Source organism: Solanum verrucosum, unplaced genomic scaffold (genome assembly GCF_900185275.1).
Source record: "Solanum verrucosum unplaced genomic scaffold, falcon-dt-bn FXZP01000252.1, whole genome shotgun sequence".
Lineage (NCBI taxonomy): Eukaryota > Viridiplantae > Streptophyta > Magnoliopsida > Solanales > Solanaceae > Solanum > Solanum verrucosum.
The window spans coordinates 1,197,067-1,214,498 of record NW_026019988.1 but is presented as its reverse complement, the minus strand read 5'-3'; the positions used below and the strand labels follow the sequence as shown (position 1 = coordinate 1,214,498).

The following is a 17,432-nucleotide window of genomic DNA, read 5'->3' as shown; positions in this document are numbered from 1 at the left end:
GAAACAAGCAGATGGGAAGAAGAAGTAAAAAACTGGAAAATACACAGAAAATGAAACATGATATAACCAACCAAGGTATGAAAGAAGCAAAACTCAAGATCAGTCAGTTGATTTGCGCCTCAGAAATATGAGATGTCCTGCCTTGGCATTCTGAACTCAAGATCAGTCAGTTGTCGATCTTAAGTACCTTCAGGTTTGTGAGGCAACTCATCCCCTCGGGCAATGAAAATGATTTTCGGCACTTGGAAATTTCAAGTTTTTCAAGCGCAGTAAGATTTTCCAGCCACTTTGGCAATGCTGCAAAATTCAGGCACCTTTCCACCCTCAGGTATTGTAGAGTAGCACTAGCACCTTCAAGCCATCGTGGCAAAGTAACTAACTCTGGTAAACCAGCAAGTACCAACATCTGAAGGCTCCCAAGGCAGTGAACATCTTTTGACTCCAATTCAGGTAAGCCTCCGATAACCAATGACCGAAGCATCCTAAGTCCTTCAATATCTTGCCACTCCAACAATGTAAGCTCTTTACAGTCAACAATCAACAGATTCTCTAAAGTAGTAAGGTGTTTCATAGCACTTGGAAAAAAGGTCAGTCTTGGGCAACCGATGATTGCCAAAGTGCGAAGGTTAGTCAGATGTTGCAGACCTTCAGACAAAGATACGAGATTGTTGCAGCTGTGAATGTACAAAGAACAAAGAGATGATAAGCAGCCAATTGCTTTATCAGGAAAACATGCTTGCTTGGTGGTTATATATAAGTGTCGTAGGCTGATCAAATTTCCAATATCTTTAGGCAGCCCTTCAAGTTGTGGACAATGAGAAACTCGAAGTGTCTGTAAGCTCAGTAACTTGTTAATCGAATCAGGTAATTCTTTAATGCTTCCATTGGAGCTTACATCAAGATATCTTAAATACTTCAATTCGCCAACAGAGCTAGGCAGCTCATCGAAACATGAATCACTGATATCTAGCACCCTAAGTTGCATGAATCTTGCTATGCAATTCTCAACAAACATTGTACTCGTCGGCCCTAATCCATCAATGGAGAAGGATATGGTCCTTAATGCCTGGTTACTGACAAGGGATGTTGGCAGTTCCTTGCCTGACAAATCATAGTCAGAAAACGCCACATGTCTGACCTCATCAGAAATGTTTTGTATGTGAGAATTTACTGTACAGAATTCAACCCCTGCTGCTGACAGTGCAAGATCATGTACAAGGTCATGCATTGTACAGATTGAAGTATAAACGGAACGATATTCTTCAACGTCTTGAAAAAAAGATCTCGACAATAACTCTCGGAAATGTTGAATCGCAACGTGCTCAAGATCTTCTGATTCATTAGACTTACTAATGAGACCTTCTGCTACCCACAGCTGTATAAGTTTATCTATTTCAATCACACAGCCCTTGGGAAATATTGAGCAGTAAGCAAGACAAACTTTGAGATTAGATGTCAATTGCTCATAGCTCACTCTTAGGGCAGATGAAATTTCGCCATTCTGATTTGAGTTCCACCCACTGTGATTGTTAACTATACTCCACTCCCGTCTCTCAGTTTTCTTGCGCAATGTAGATCCTACAATCATTAAGAATAAGGGATTTCCCTGACATTTACGCACTATCATTCGCGCAATCCAAACGAGATTTGGATGGTCCACTTCTTGACCTTGTTCAAATGCCTTACTCAAGAACAAAGTAATACTATCTTCCTTTAACAAACCCTTCAAACAGTATGCAGGAACCGTCCCCATTATCAAAGCTACTTCCTTTTTCCGAGTAGTTACAAGTATCTTACTTCCACAAGCACCCACCATCAACAACTTCTTCAGTTCATCCCACTTCACTGGGTCCTCATTCCACACATCGTCTAACACAATCAAATAATTCTTTCCATACAAAGTCTGATGAACTAGATTCTTCAGTTCATTCATATCAAGTTTCTCACATAATAAATCTTCTCTAACTGAATTCACAATTTGTTCTAATACTTCCTCTACTTTAAACACGCGAGACACGTGAATCCACAAAAGCAGTTGAAAATGACTAACTATCTTTGGATCATTGTACACAAATTTTGCAAGAGTAGTTTTTCCAATGCCTCCAACTCCAACAATGGGATATACAAAAAGGGTTGCTTCATTTCCTGATTTTAAAAGTGCTTCGATAACGGTATCTCTATCAATGACCCTCCCCACAACACCAGAGTAATGTACAGATACACGAGTACGTGAACTGGCACTCCTTCCTTGTGGAGTAACCCAGATGGGAAAGGAGTCCAACTCAACAAGTTCAATCTTTTCTTCAAAATCTCCTATCTTATCCAATATCTTTATGAGCTTTCGAATTTCAAGACACATTCGATTTCTATAAGCAAAAGGGTTTAATCTACCGGAGAAAATTAAACCACGCACCTTTGATGATGTCGAACTAGGAAGCAATTGGTTTTTGAGAGACCAAATTTCATACTTGTCAATGACTCGTTCAGCATCATAACAAGCAAGCTTAAGCATCTCAGCTACCTCATGACTCAATGTAACATCTCTTTCTGTTTTTTCAACAAAAAGCTCTAGTTTTATGAGGTCAGAATGCATATTCATAGCCCTTGCAATGTTAACAACAGACTTCACTTTCACTAGAAGCATATCTAGTAGAACCTTTGCATCCTTGGTGATGGAAAGGAAAGTTGAAGATTCTAGAACAACATCCATAAAGAAAGGTTGGTTCTTTGGCAGAGGAAGTGAGAGAATGTGGTTTTCAACTTTGGGCCTAATTACCCCTTGTTGGTAGAATTATATGAAAAGAAAAATAAATAATTTTTACTTGTATATCCAATTGGTATATTATATTTTTACTAGCATTAAAATAAAATAAAAAATCTCTATAGTAAGTTATTAAATGATATTATATCCAAATATAAAATTAAGTATATTAAAATATTATTAAAAGATGAATTAAAATTATAAATACCAAATTTCCTAATAAGATATACAATCAATTATTGATTTATAACTTCCTTGCACATTAAATTTATAAATATATTTATAATTTCAATTATTTATTTATAAGAACTCTGTATGCATAATGTAAATTTTATCTACATTTGATATGCTTCGTTATATATATTATCTCATAGAAAGTGTAAGCATAAAAATTTCATGATATGTTGGGTGGTAGTGATTTATTTTAATATATAAATAGTTGTCATGCTTTATTTTTGAAAAGGTAAATCACATTAACTTTACTTAACATTTTAAGATATATTTTTATCTCATATTAATATGAAATGACTTTATAGTACTTTTTGTGTAATGAATATCTAAATTGTATTTTTAATACTCAATTAATTTAATTAAATTTAGCTTTAAAAATTAATAAAATTGAAAAAAAACAACAAAGTTTAGTGTAATGCTAGTGGTACTTTTTACCACATCGGTGGAAGACACATGATCTTTAGCATTTATAATGCTATTAGTTAGACAATTGGTAGAATAGAGTAATTACATATAGGTTGGGTAATGGGGGTAGTGGGCTTGGATTAAGTTGAGTGGACTAGGATTATGTTAGTACAATTAAGTATGTGCCTATGTGTATGTGTATGGGGTGTCCTTAACGGGTTTGGATTAGTAATGCACTTAAGGGGTCGTTTGGTAGGTAGAGTGTATAAGAATTATTAGAGTTGTATTAATAATGCATGTATTAGTTATGCTTGCATTAATTATATATAGATTATTTTAATGCATTTTCATTTGGTTGAGTGTATAAGAATAACTCTAAATATAGTTGTATTAATAATGTTTGCATTAGTAATGCACATAAGGATTATGTTAGTCAATTAAGTATGTGCCTATGTGTATGGTAGAGTTGTATTAATAATGTTTTCATTAGTAATGTTGGGGTGTCCTTAAGGGGTCGTTTGGTAGAGTTGTATTAATAATGCATGTATTAGTTATGCTTGCATTAATTATACATAGATTATTTTAATGCATTGTTTGGTTTGATGCATTAAAAATAGTATGTAATGCATTAAAAAATTATTTACAAAGATACCCTCCACTTTCATGGTGGAAAAGATGTAAAAAAGGTTTTGAGGGACAATTGGATCTTTTATCATTTTAATGCATGCATTATAACCATTGCATTGCTAATGCCTAGAAATCCATTGTATTAGCAATGCACACATTAATACACAATAGAGTGTTAGTTATACATATGCATTAGTTATACATAGGTTGAAAAAAAGTACCAAACAAGGTACTAGTAATATACAAGGCTAATACATGCATTATTTTTTCTAATACGCTCTACCAAATGACCCCTTAATGTATGGGGTTCAAGAACAAAATAATTAATTAGGAGAGATACTAATTATTAATTAATATTGTCTAGAAAAATTCTTTTTTGTTAATTTTTACAAAAAAAAAGGGTATATTTTTTTGCAAGAAAATTCCCAAGCAATTTACCTGCGAAATATAAATCCCTAGGTAAATTACTTGGGAATTTTAAAATTCGCAGAAAAGAATTACCTAGGAAGGTTTTACCATCGAATTTTATTTGGTAGGAAAATCCGCAGGAAAATTAGTTTCTTGCGAATTTTCATATGTAATCCCTAGAAAATCCCTATGTAATCCACATTTTTCTTGTAGTGCAACTTAGTGGGCCTACTAGGTACAAAGTTGTATTAGTCGAGCCAAGCAGACATATTGTGGTTGGCTGTATGAAATGTTACACATTATACATACAAGCTACCAAGTGAGGATGAGAAATAGTTCGAGCATGTAAGGAGATGTGTGGATGCCCCAATAAAGAGGTGCCAGAGGTTGGCCATAAAGGGGTAGAAATAGGTCTAAAGAGTATTGAGGTGAGGTGATCGGTGATTAGGCAGGACATGACACGGGTTCAGCTCACCTAGATATGAGTGTGGAGGTCGTTTAGGATAGAAGATTGGTAGGTAGAGATAGTTGAGTGCTTTGCTTTCCCATTCCCGGAATGAAATGTTACACATTTTACACACAAGCTACCAAGCTCTCTTAGAAATGTTCTCTTTAAGGCATAACACTACAATTCTTCTCCTCAATTTGAAGTTACACCAGAGATATAGCTTATTTTACCATAAAATGAAGTAGCTAGAGTGCCACTTGACAGTCAAGACAAGAACAATTTGTATACATAACACAATCAAGACTATGAAACAAGAAGGAAAAAAAAATCTGAGTAAACTGGAAAATACATAGAAAAATAAATTTAAATTTTTTGACACGCCCATTTTGGTTTTTCCTCAAATAAATGATGAGACAAAGGATGATGTTGTTTTTCCCTTAATTAGAGGTCTCGAGTTCAAGCATTGTGTATGAAAAATTTTTAATATGCAATATATCTCTCCGGATAAAGCCTACACAATGCAAATCTGAAATAATCAAATTTTAATGCAGATATCGAATGCAAAATAAAATATCAAAAAATAAATATTATACTAGAATAAAATTATATTAAGGGATCGTTTGGTTTGAAAATGAGTTATGATGGGATAAATTATGTTAGGATAAGTTATGTTGGGATTAGTTATGATGGGATAAGTTGTGTTGGGATTATTTTTTATTGAGTGTTTGGTTTGTTGTATTCAAAATAATAAATTTTAAGAACAATTTATTTGTTTACAAAAATGTCCTTCATTAATGTAAAAAGTGATATAACAAAAGGGTTGAAAGAGACATTTTTGTCATTTACCTATTTTATCCCGGGATTACTATACCACCCCAAGAGAGGGATAACTTATCCCGGTATTAATTATTAATCCCGGGATAAGTTATCCCGAACTTGCCAACCAAACAACAAAATAAGCGGTACTATAATTTAATTCCGGGACTATTTGGTATTATCCCTCACACCAAACGACCCTTAAGAGTCAACTACAAGAGTAGTATGCAAGGAACAACTACCGACTAACCCTCAACCATATTCCGTGCCTCCATAACATCCTATCTACATTAGAAAAGAAAAAAGACAATTTGTGGGTCATAGTTTTCTTGGTGGAAAAAGATGACAACCTTACAAACTAGAAGTTTCTTTGCATCAACAAAATGGAAAAAAAAAAAAAAAAAAAGAGACTTTTCTTTAGGGAAATGAAATTAATGGGAAATTTGTGCCCAAGGCATATGAGACCCACATTCCACTTCCTTTCATTTTCTTTTCTCATCCATTTTTAACCTCTTTTTTTTTTTTACTTGTTAATTCCTAACATAATTTTATTTTTGTATGATATTTATTATTTTATTTTTAATTTTGCATCCGAATCTGCATTAAAATTATACTATTTCAGATTTGTATTGTATAGGACTTTGTTCAGAGAGATATACTGCCTATCAAGAATTTTTCATACTCAAAGTTTGAACTCAAAATGCCTAGTTAAGCGAAACAATTTTTTTTTTTACAAGAGTAATATGCAAGGGACAACTACCGACTAACCCTCTACCATTATCCGTGCCTCCATAACATCCTATCTACATAAGAAAAGAAAAAAGACATAGTTTGTGGGTCATAGTTTTCTTGGTGGAAAAAGATGACAACCTTACAAACTAGGAAGTTTCTTTGCATCAACAAAATGGAAAAAAAAAAAGAAGAGACTTTTCTTTAGGGAAATGAAATTAATGGAAAATTTGTGTATATGAGACCCACATTCCACTTCCTTTCATTTTCTTTTCTCATTGTTTTTTTCTTTCTCCTCACAACTCTTTGTTGCATTTTTTTTTCTACTTGTTAATTCCTAATATAGTTTTATTTTTGTATGATATTTATTATTGAATTTTTTATTTTGCATTCGAATCTGCATTAAAATTAGACTATTTCAGATTTATATTGTATAGGGCTTTGTTCAGAGAGATATACTGCCTATCAAGAATTTTTCATACTTAAAGCTTGAACTCAAAACCTCTAGCTAAGCGAGACATCCTCTGCCCCATCATTTATTTGAGGAAAAACCAAAGTGGGTAGGTCAAAAAATTTAAATTTAGTTTCTAAATTAAACAATTGATAATCAGTCAGTCTCGTGATATGATGAGATGGTTGATTCCTCTACTCTTAACTAGACGTTTCGAGTTTGAGCTAGAACCTTTCAGCTTAAACATACCCCTCTTAACGGCCCACCAGAGGCGACTTTGAATTGGTCGACCAGTGAGTTTAGAATACATATATACATGCTGCTTAAACAAAAAAAAAGAAATTGCTTTGAATTTGAAAAGACATAACATGATGTGATCTTCACTCTTCAGTAGGTCCTTCTGAGCTGTGATCTCTGAACTTACATGTGATGTGGGGACATCCATCATAGATTGGACACATTCATCTCACCTACAATAGAAGTTGATGAGTTAGGTTTAGAAGTCGATTCTTCGATTCGATTTTTTGGTATTCAATTTTAGAAAAGTGTGCACCATATTTCATACCAAACTAGATCAATTCGATTTGGTTTTTTCTACTTCGATTCGGTTTAGTTTGGTGTTTTTAAATTGATTTTTCAATGTGAATAAAACTAAAGAGGGAATATGATAAAGTGTTAAGAATTTCATGTGTTTAATTTTTAATTAAGAAGACGTAGTATAGATGATTCTTTAACTAGAAAATTCAAATTTTGTTTCTGTTTCTAGCAAAGATGCCAAAAGATTTGTTAATTAGATGGATTATTTATCCTCCCATGTTGCTACAGAGATGACCAAACTCAGCAAACATATGCAGATAAATGGTAAAGAGCACACAACAATTATCTTTACTCACAAAACAAGGTCTTCAAAGACTTGTCCACACATTTTTTTTAAAAAAAAAACACAACACCAGGTAAATATTTTGAGTCAAAATATATAAGTATTATTAAGTAATATAATTTAAATTTTTTAAAATTTATTTAATAAAACTTCGGTTCTTCGGAGCACCGTAGTTTCGGGACCCTTACACCTAACTCCGAACTCCAAACCGAAGTTTCGAAAATAAAGAACCAAAACACCGAAGAACCAAAATAGTTCAGTTCGGTTGGGTTTTTCGGTTTTCCAGTATTTATGCCCACCCCTAGTCAGGTTGCATTGAAATCAAAAGGACTTACATAACTCGAAACGAAAGACAAAAACAATCCTAGATAGAATTATCAGTCGAGGCATCGAGGGACCGGAGATGTGGTGGTTAACGCTGCAGTGATTTTCAGCTATTCGTGAATGCAGATTCCACATTTAACATATAAGTTGTTTTAAGTATCCAACTTTGTGGCAAAAGTAAGATGCTGCAAATATACATGAACATATAAAAGAAGGCTCTTGATTACCTAGTTATATATTGTGATATCATTAAGATGAATTTCCTGGATGTGAGCAATCTTTGTCCAATCCTCTCCAGCATCCTTTTCGCATCGTCTAGTTAATTCAGGACATTTCTGAATTTTCAACATCCTCAATGTAGTAAGACAACTCATGCTATCCGGGAGAGATGAAAATTTCGGGCACCCTGTTATCTCAAGCTTCTCGAGGGACGTGGAGTTTTCCAGCCAATCAGGCATTGCAATGAAGCTTGGACATGTTGAGATGCGAATGAACTTTAGACTATTAGAATCCCCTTTCAACCACTCTGGCAAAGACACCAAATGTGGAAGTCCTCCGATTACAAGTGACCGGATTCTCTTTAGACCCTCAAAATCTGGCCAGTCAGACAACATAAGCTCTTCACAGTTGACAATCATAAAGTTCTCTAAGGCTGGCAAGTGAACTATGCCTCTTGGCAAAGCAGTCAACCTCGGACAATCACCGATAACCAGAGTCCTAAGTTTCGTGAGCTTCTGTATTCCTTCGAATAGGGATACAAGATTTTCACATCCGAATATGGACAGGGATTGAAGAACTGCCAAGGACCCCAATCCTTTCTCCGGTAAATTCTGCTCTTTGGTTGTCAAGTACAGATGTCTTAGACTGACCAAATTTCCCAGCTCCCTTGGCAATTTCTGAAGTTTCATGCAAAGAACAATCCGTAAAGTTTGCAGATTAGGCAACTTGCAGATGTTTGAGGGAAGCATTTGGATGTTATTGTTGCCACTAAAATCAATGTACCTTAGATGCTTCATGTTTCCAATAGAATCTGGCAGCATCTCAAGACTTGAATGGCGTAAATCTAACACCCTCAAGTACTTGAATTTTGAAATGCATTGACCAACCCAAAGAGCAGCATATCTTTCAAATCCTTCAGACGGAGCAAAAATGGTCCGAATTCTCTTCTGTTTACATAAAATTCCAGGAATGCTTTCCTCTGAAGGACTATAACTGAAAAGTGTTACATGACGAACCTTTTCAGTTATACTATCAGTGTTGTTTTTTATGACACAACAATCAGTTTGTGCAACAAATACTGCAAGGTCATGCAAAAGATCATGCATTTTAATACTTATGAACGAGTCATACGCTTCAACCTCTTCGAAAAGAGATCTCGAGCACAACTCTTTCACATAGTGGACACCAACATCTTCCAACTCTTGGCTTTCGTTAGACGAATGTATTAGCCCTTGAGCCGACCACAACTGAATCAGCATACTGCTCGCGATTTCTTGACCCTTGGGAAATATTGAGCAGTAAGCAAAGCATGGCTTCAAGTAATATGGCAACTGATTATAGCTTAACCTTAGTGCAGGTAAGATATCATCACCTTCCTGATTTAGTTGCCATATCTCATCGTCTCTCACTTTTAACCATTCCCTTTCATCTGTTGTCGCATACAGCATGCCTCCGAGAGTCTTTACTGCCAAAGGCACTCCTTTACATTTCTTCACAATATCTTCTCCAATTTTAGTAAGGTTCGGAAAATGCCTCTCTTGTCCGTTCCTAAACGCCCATTTTAGAAACAAAGAGAGGCAATCCTCATGTGGAAGCTCCTTCAAGTTATAAGTAACGACAGATTCCATCATCGAGGCAATATAATCACTACGAGTAGTTACAACGACCTTGCTTCCACACTCTCCAACCATCAACAAACTTCTCAATTCCAACCACTTGGAACGATCCCGACTCCAAACATCATCAATGATGAGTAAAAACCTCTTCCCCCTCAAAGCATCTTGAAGCGAAGCATGGACTTGTTCAACATTAAAGTTATCACAAGAGGCACCACTCGCCAAATTAACAACGATGTTTCTAGACAATTTTGCAACGTCGAAATCCTGTGAGGCACATAACCAAATCCTCACAGGAAAGTTCTTAACTATCCTCTCATCTATATACACTAATTTAGCAAGTGTGGTTTTCCCCATACCTCCAATCCCAACAATTGATACCACAGAGAGACGACTCTGATCATCAACAACACCCTTTTGCATTAGAACTTCAATAACCTCTTCACTCTCATTCCTCCTTCCAACAACATCAGAAGGAAGAATAAATGAATATGTCAAATCCCTTTTATTCATTTCTAAGGCAATAGTTCTCTCAGATAAGTGGAATTTAGCTTTATCGGCTGCAATACTATCTAATCTCTCCCTTATTTCTTTCACTTTATAACCCATTCTATACCTAAAAAGAAGAAACTTAAAGGGTGAGAATAAAAAACAAACCTTTGGTTTCAACCTTTGACTCTGTTGTACATGAGTCTGAATTTCATCAAGAAAATCATCAGCATCATAAAGAACATCTTTGAGTTCTTTAAGCCAATTGGTCAACTCATGATTCTTGGATTGTTGATCCTCAGCATCCAACAGTACATCTCTGATGGTGACTAAGGTCTTCTTGAGTTTTTTGAGCTCATTTTTAACACCCCAAATCAAGTAAAACTCTTGAAGAGCATGAGATCCTAATTTACCTAAGATGGAGTTTGCAATGTTGAAGAGAAAAGATGCTGCCATGTCTTTCAAAAGAAGGAAAATTTTGACAGTATGGAGAAATGCTGGAGAGAGGCACTATGTTGTCTCTATGACTTTGTAACAACTCAATAGTAAGAATAATCAACCTTATCCCAACCTGAGGAAGAGCAATTGTTTTTGAAAGAGTCTCAGCTCGAGCAACGCAAAGAAAAATACAAAAATAAAGAGGACATAGAAAAGCATAACAAAAATGCCCTTACAATAGGTGATTCTCCACACTAATATGTACACAAATTGTTTAATTTAACATACATAAGATACATTTAAAATTTGTCTTGAAAAATCAGTTATATGCTCTAACTTTGTTGGACGTCTTCTTAACCCCATATTCTCGTTCAAAGTGAAATTACTATTTTCCGTTGGTTCTACTCTCTTTGTACATCTTTACTTATTCATGTTTGACTAGACATACCTTTAAATAATAATAAATAAAATGATAATTTTACTGCATCACCCTTATTAATTACTCCCTCCGTTCACAAAGAATGATCTAGTTTGACTTGGCACTGAGTTTAAGAAAATAAAGATGACTTTTGAATCTTGTGATCCTAAATTAAAGTTATGTCAAATGTACAAAATTGCCCTTTAATCTTGTGGCCTTAAATATGTCACGTGGAAAGTTGAAATTAAAATGTTACCAAAAAAAGAAAGAGGTCATTCTTTTTTAAACTGACTAAAAAGGAAAGGAGATCATTCTTTTTGAAACGGAGGGAGTATAAGTCATGTAAATGTTGGAAAATGAATAATATTAAATAAATAAGAGTAAAATAGATATAAAATAGCAAATTATCCTTTGATTTTTAAACTGAACAATTAAAAGTGGACGGAGGGAGTGTTCCGTTTTCATCTTTTTCTACCCCACATATTTGGCTGTCAAATGTATATAGACCTACATTCCACTTTCATTTCATTTCCTTTTCTCATCAATTTTAACTTTTTTTTCTACTGTTTCTTTTTTCCTTTCAACTCTTTCTTGTTAGCTCTTAATATAATTTTATTTTTTGATATTTTATTTTGCATTTGATATTTGCATTAAAATTTGATTATTTCAAATTTGCATTGTGTAGGTTTTATCCGGAGAGATATACTGCCTATCAAGAATTTTTCATACACAATGCTTGAACTCGAGACCTCTAATTAAGGGAAAAATAACATTATCCTTTGCCTAATCATTTATTTGAGAAAAAACCAAAGTGGGTGTGTCAAAAAATTTAAATTTATTTTTCTATATATTTTCCAGTTTACTCAGATTATTTTTCCTTCTTGTTTCATAGTCTTGATTGTGTTATGTATACAAATTGTTCTTATCTTGACTGTCAAGTGGTACTCTAGCTACTTCATTTTATGGTAAAAATAAGCTATATCTCTGATGTAACTTCAAATTGAGGAGAAGAATTGTAGTGTTATGCCTCAAAGAGCACATTTCTAAGAGAGCTTGGTAGCTTGTGTGTAAAATGTGTAACATTTCATTCCGGGAATGGGAAAGCAAAGCACTCAACTACCCACTAACCTTCTATCATAAACAATTTCCACACTCATATCTAGGTGAGCTGAAGTCATGCCATGTCCCGCCTAATCACCGATCATCTCACCTCAATACTCTTTAGACCTACGTACCTCTACCCCTTTATGGCCAACCTCTCGCACCTCTTTACCGGGACATCCACACATCTCCTTACATGCTCGAACCATCTCAGCCTCACTTGATAGCTTGTATGTAAAATGTGTAACATATCATATAGCCAACCATAGGGCTGCTTGACTCGACTAATACAACTTTATGCCTAGTAGGCGAACTAGGTTTGTAAAGCATGACAGAGGTGCACACATCGATTAATTTGGAACTACTATCTAAGCCATATCCACAATGCATAAATGAAAATGAAAAATAAGGATCATGGGAAAAACTTACTCGCACTCGGTAGACGAACGCATAAAATAACAATTCAACATATGCGTCAGAGCGATTAAAAGGAGAGCGTCCATTTCACCGAGACAAACAACCCATTTATGATCAGGGTCCCCTAGCTGACATAAAGTTTCAATATAAAAATCAATCGCCTCGTCTTAAACACTCGTGCATGAGTAAATTTGTATTAAAGAAAAATTTTAATATAGCTTGTAGGTGAAAAAGAGAAGAAAAAAAAACTCAAGTAATGTAATAACACAGAAATTGAGTCGACTACTTGACTTTTGGGTTTCACAGAATAGTATATTCACAGGTTGTGTTTTGGTATGAAAAGAAGTGTTCCACTGCCAATATATACGACTATCTAGTTTATGAAATATGACTGAAATATACCATATATATACACACAGTTATTATATATTATGTATATGTTTTGTATATACTATTTATATACGGTATATGCAAACTAAATAACCCAAAAGATATTGAGCTATAATTTTGCAAAATATATAAGTAAATCTAGAAAATGTTTTCAAATTTTTGTTTTGTCATGTATTCATTTTATCCTAATTTAAGTGGCACATTATATATATACTAGATATGGGACCCCGTGCCAGCACGGGGCCCAATATATGTTACTGTTTCTGTTTCAATTTATGTGGTACATATGAAATTTGAAGTTTATCAATTTTTTAGTATGTTTTTATATATTTTATCATGCACAAAAATATGTTTTTATAGCTCGAACAATAACCTGCTAAGCACATAACATTAACTTTACTAGTTACGCTAACGCTGACCTTAGTAATTGATAGAAATAATTGTGGAAGTTCTTTTTGAAATTTCTTTGAAAAGCTTTGACATTGAGAATAGTATAACAACGAAAATGTCAAAGATTCATTTAACGTACGATTGGTTCAAGGGTTACCATTCCAAATTAGTAGTACAAAATTTTGATGGAAAATACAAATGGACAGATTAATAGTTAAATTTTCGTTAGGTATTGACTAGGAAACTTACTTAGTATTAATTAATCATTTATTACTTATTCCACAAGATATTACGTAGTGTAGCTTCATTTTCATGACTCAAGCATGACCTTCATTGGATTAAATTATAACCGGACTCCAAAAGTTTATCAAAACAGGCCAAAAGGATAAAAGTTTATCTTCAAAATGGTTATTTTTTATAATTAAGAAAAACTGCACTTTAGTGTGGAAATGACAGGTCATGGTATAGAAATTAGAATATGGTCATATTGACCTTTTTATATTCACCTTTTTAGTACTATAGTTTCTTGATGTTTTACCTAAAGACTAAAGTGAGTTTTTTTTATTTTTTTATTTTTTATGGGAGCTTTTTCCTTGGGAATTACTTTTTTTATTTTAATCTGTTTTATATCTCTTAATTTGAATTAGTACGTATAAAAGTTCCATGTAATTGCTCAGGTAACTCTACAAACTACAAGTGACATCTGGATAAAAAAGAAGTGTTTTTTATGAAAAGAAGTGTTCCACTGCCAATATATACGACTATCTAATTTACGAAATATGACTGAAATATACCATATATATACACACAGTTATTATATATTATGTATATGTTTTGTATATACTATTTATATACGGTATATGCAAACTAAATAACCCAAAAGATATTGAGCTATAATTTTGCAAAATATATAAGTAAATCTAGAAAATGTTTTCAAATTTTTGTTTTGTCATATATTCATTTTATCCTAATTTAAGTGGCACATTATATATATATATATATTGTCATAAATAGAATATCACTTTTTCATATTAAAAAACCATTTAACATTAATTTTCTCTCTCTTAACTATATGATTAATGGCTACACAGCGTTTCGACTCTTGTTTTAAATTTTAAATTTAAAAAAAATTACTTCCTTTTAAAAATTTCATACCCGATATTACACTGCAACATAAATTCAGACCAACATAATAATTATTCTAAAATCATATATTGTTAATCTACATTTATTCCACGTATATAATACATAAATTCCCGCATAATTACGGAAAAAGTGAAAAATTCAAAACCATATATTATAAATGAACTATACTATGTTTTTATGTGGAAAAGTCGAACAAAGATAAAATATTACTCCATATGAAAACATTGTTGAATTTCGAACCACAAGAAAATGGCAAACCGGAAAGTACTATGAAATATAACAAATGTACAACTAAGAGTAGCAGCCTCCCTTCCTATTGACTCTATATATATTAAGGTCATTCATCTAAGGTTTTTTTCGCAAAATCAGAATTTGAGGTTTTTCAAGAACAAATGGCAGTTGGTAAAAAGGAAGAAAATATGGCAGTAGCGATAGTGAAGCCTCGAATTGATAAAAGGGATTACAGAAGAATTGTTCTTCAAAATAATCTTGAAATCCTTCTCATCAGTGACCCAGAAACTGATAAAGTTTGTAACTTTTATTGATTTATGTTGTATTTTTATGTGTTTTTTGAGTTCTTTTTATGTGGGGTTGGTTTAAATTGTTTGGTTTTGCTAAAAATGAATCAATCTCATGTTTTTTGTTTTGGGTATTTGAAGAAATGGGAAAGTAATTTTTATTGATTTGTTTTGTATTTTTATGTGTTTTTTGAGTTCTTTTTATGTGGGGTTGCTTTAATTTATTTGGTTTTGCTAAAAATGAATCAATCTCATGCTTGTTTGTTTTGGGTGTTTGAAGAAACTGATTTGGTTTGTTGCTTTTATGTTTTTCCATGTTTTTTGGAATTGATTTTATATGGGTTTACCTTGAATTATTTGGTTTCATTAGAAGTGAAATAATTCTATCATTTTTTGTTTGTTTTTGTGGGTACGTGTATCAGTGTGCAGCTTCAATGAATGTGTGTGTTGGTGCTTTTAGTGATCCTGAGGGACTTGAAGGCCTTGCCCATTTTCTTGGTATGATTTCTTTGTTGCAAAACAGGTTCATTCTTTATGTGGCTTCATTGAGTCTCTTGTTTTGCCTTATATTTATCCTTAATTTTGAGTCAAAAGAGTAGTTTTACTGTACTGTGACAGCAGGGGGTTGCCGTTCTGGGTTGAGCTCGTCGCATGGGGCTTGCCTAGTGTGGTTTACCTCTCCTGTGTGGTTTGTGAGCTATTGCACAGGAGCGAGGCTTACCATGCCCCAAAGGGTAGCGGCTATGGGCTTCCTTGTCATTCAAAAAGAAGAAGTGTTGTTTTACTGCAATTTAATTTGAATTTTAGATAACACTCTAGATTGTTATTCTTACAGCAATATTGTTTAACTTGGCTGAGGATAAAAATCATAATTTTAATATGAATTTCTATTTTTTTGTGCGGGCATACTAGGAATGATAGGACTAAGAATGTGGATATCCGGGATAAAGTAGGAGTGACATCCGTGGTGGACAAGATGAGGGAGGGGAGTCTGAGGCGGTTTGGGCATGTGAAGAGGCGATTCGCAGATGCCCCAGTGAGGAGGTGTGAGAGGCGGGATATAGTGGGACTGAGGAAAGGTAGAGGTAGGCCGAAGAAGTATTGGGGAGAGGTGATGGACAAGATATGATGTATCTTCAGCTTATCGAAGACATGGACTTAGATAGGAAGGTTTGGAGGTTGTGGATAAGGGTAGACAGTTAATAGGTAGTTAGGGGTTGTCACATTACTAGCCTTTCCATATAGTCTTTGGCTTTTTGTACCTTTTATCACTTGGTATTATTGTAGTTCTTACTTTTGATATCTCGTATCGTCTGTAGTTAACTGTGTTTCAATTATCGCACTAGCGTTGATTCATCGGGTTAGTTGTTATGTTTTCTTCATTGTTTTCATCTGCTTTGTACTTGGATTGGATTTACTGCACTTGAGCTGGGGGTCTTTTGGAAATAGCCTCTCCACTTCTACGAGGTATCTACATACACTCTACCCTCCTCAGAACCCAGTTGTGGGATTCTACTGGGCATGTTTTTTTTTTTTTGTGTCAGTTTCATGGTTCAGTATTACTGGAGTATGTATTGTGTTCAAAAAAGTTTTGGGAATTTTTGAACTTCTAAATTTAGGTTGTAAAAGACCATGTTTCCAACTAAAAATAGTTAGATGCAATGAAATGGTATTAGGAAGTGCTATTGCAAAATACTGATGGTTATTGGTGGGTTAGCCATGTGTTATAAGTGGGGGATGCAATGAGATGGTATCGGGAAGTGCTATTCCAAAATACTGATGGTTGTCGGTGGTTTAGACATGTGTCACAAGTGGAGGATCAGTTCTTTGAATCCAACTTGAGCAAGTAAAGCGTAATAGTTTCTGATGGGATCTATACAGTTGGATTGTATTAGGTAGGGTCCAGTGTTCTTAATTAGTTGTAGATGATATGATTTCATTTGTGCTTAAGCATTGTAAATCTTACTATAAGGAAAAGAACGCATCTCTTAATTACTTCGTTTTTTGGGGTCTATCTGATTGTCCCTTCTATGCAGGCATATGCACATCTATAGCCCTTAAAGATAGTCTTGTTCAATTAAGAATATGATGAAATTGCGTCAATTGAAACAAACTTGTACAGTGAATCATCTACATAGAGAATCTGTATTAGTATAAAGCTAGCAGGCACTAAAACCTCTTTTTATTGGCTTTAGGAACTGCCAGAGTGT

General features: G+C 34.0%; 3 protein-coding genes across 3 annotated transcripts in view; 1 reads left to right on the top strand and 2 right to left on the bottom strand.

Moving 5' to 3' along the window:
- Positions 1 to 166: 166 nt before the first annotated feature.
- LOC125818837 (disease resistance protein RGA2-like) lies at positions 167 to 2,710 on the bottom strand. The gene has a single exon (XM_049498354.1). It carries the CDS (start codon positions 2,708 to 2,710, stop codon positions 167 to 169), a length of 2,544 nt encoding a protein of 847 aa, XP_049354311.1.
- Positions 2,711 to 7,273: 4,563 nt separating this feature from the next.
- On the bottom strand, positions 7,274 to 10,860 carry LOC125818836 (putative disease resistance protein RGA3). The gene is made up of 3 exons (XM_049498353.1): positions 10,586 to 10,860; positions 8,308 to 10,531; positions 7,274 to 7,346 (listed from the first exon to the last, which is right to left on the bottom strand). Exons 1-2 carry the CDS (start codon positions 10,858 to 10,860, stop codon positions 8,308 to 8,310), a joined length of 2,499 nt encoding a protein of 832 aa, XP_049354310.1. The 3' UTR covers positions 7,274 to 7,346.
- Positions 10,861 to 14,977: 4,117 nt separating this feature from the next.
- LOC125819067 (insulin-degrading enzyme-like 1, peroxisomal) overlaps positions 14,978 to 17,432 on the top strand; it is a 30,166-nt gene continuing 27,711 nt past the window's right edge. Inside the window, exons 1-2 of the mRNA XM_049498579.1 lie at positions 14,978 to 15,231; positions 15,645 to 15,720. Coding sequence (XP_049354536.1) covers positions 15,097 to 15,231; positions 15,645 to 15,720 — 211 coding nt within the window. The 5' untranslated portion in view covers positions 14,978 to 15,096. The remainder of the gene's footprint in view (positions 15,232 to 15,644; positions 15,721 to 17,432) is intronic.

What these genes read in the sequence shown, in the direction of transcription:
- LOC125818837 (XM_049498354.1), bottom strand. Translation starts at nt 2,710, where the DNA reads ATGGATGTTGTTCTAGAATCTTCAACTTTCCTTTCCATCACCAAGGAT.
- LOC125818836 (XM_049498353.1), bottom strand. Translation starts at nt 10,860, where the DNA reads ATGGCAGCATCTTTTCTCTTCAACATTGCAAACTCCATCTTAGGTAAA. An exon ending in CATGTACAACAGAGTCAAAG is followed by an intron (nt 10,532 to 10,585) that starts GTTGAAACCAAA and finishes TCTTCTTTTTAG; the next exon opens with GTATAGAATGGGTTATAAAG.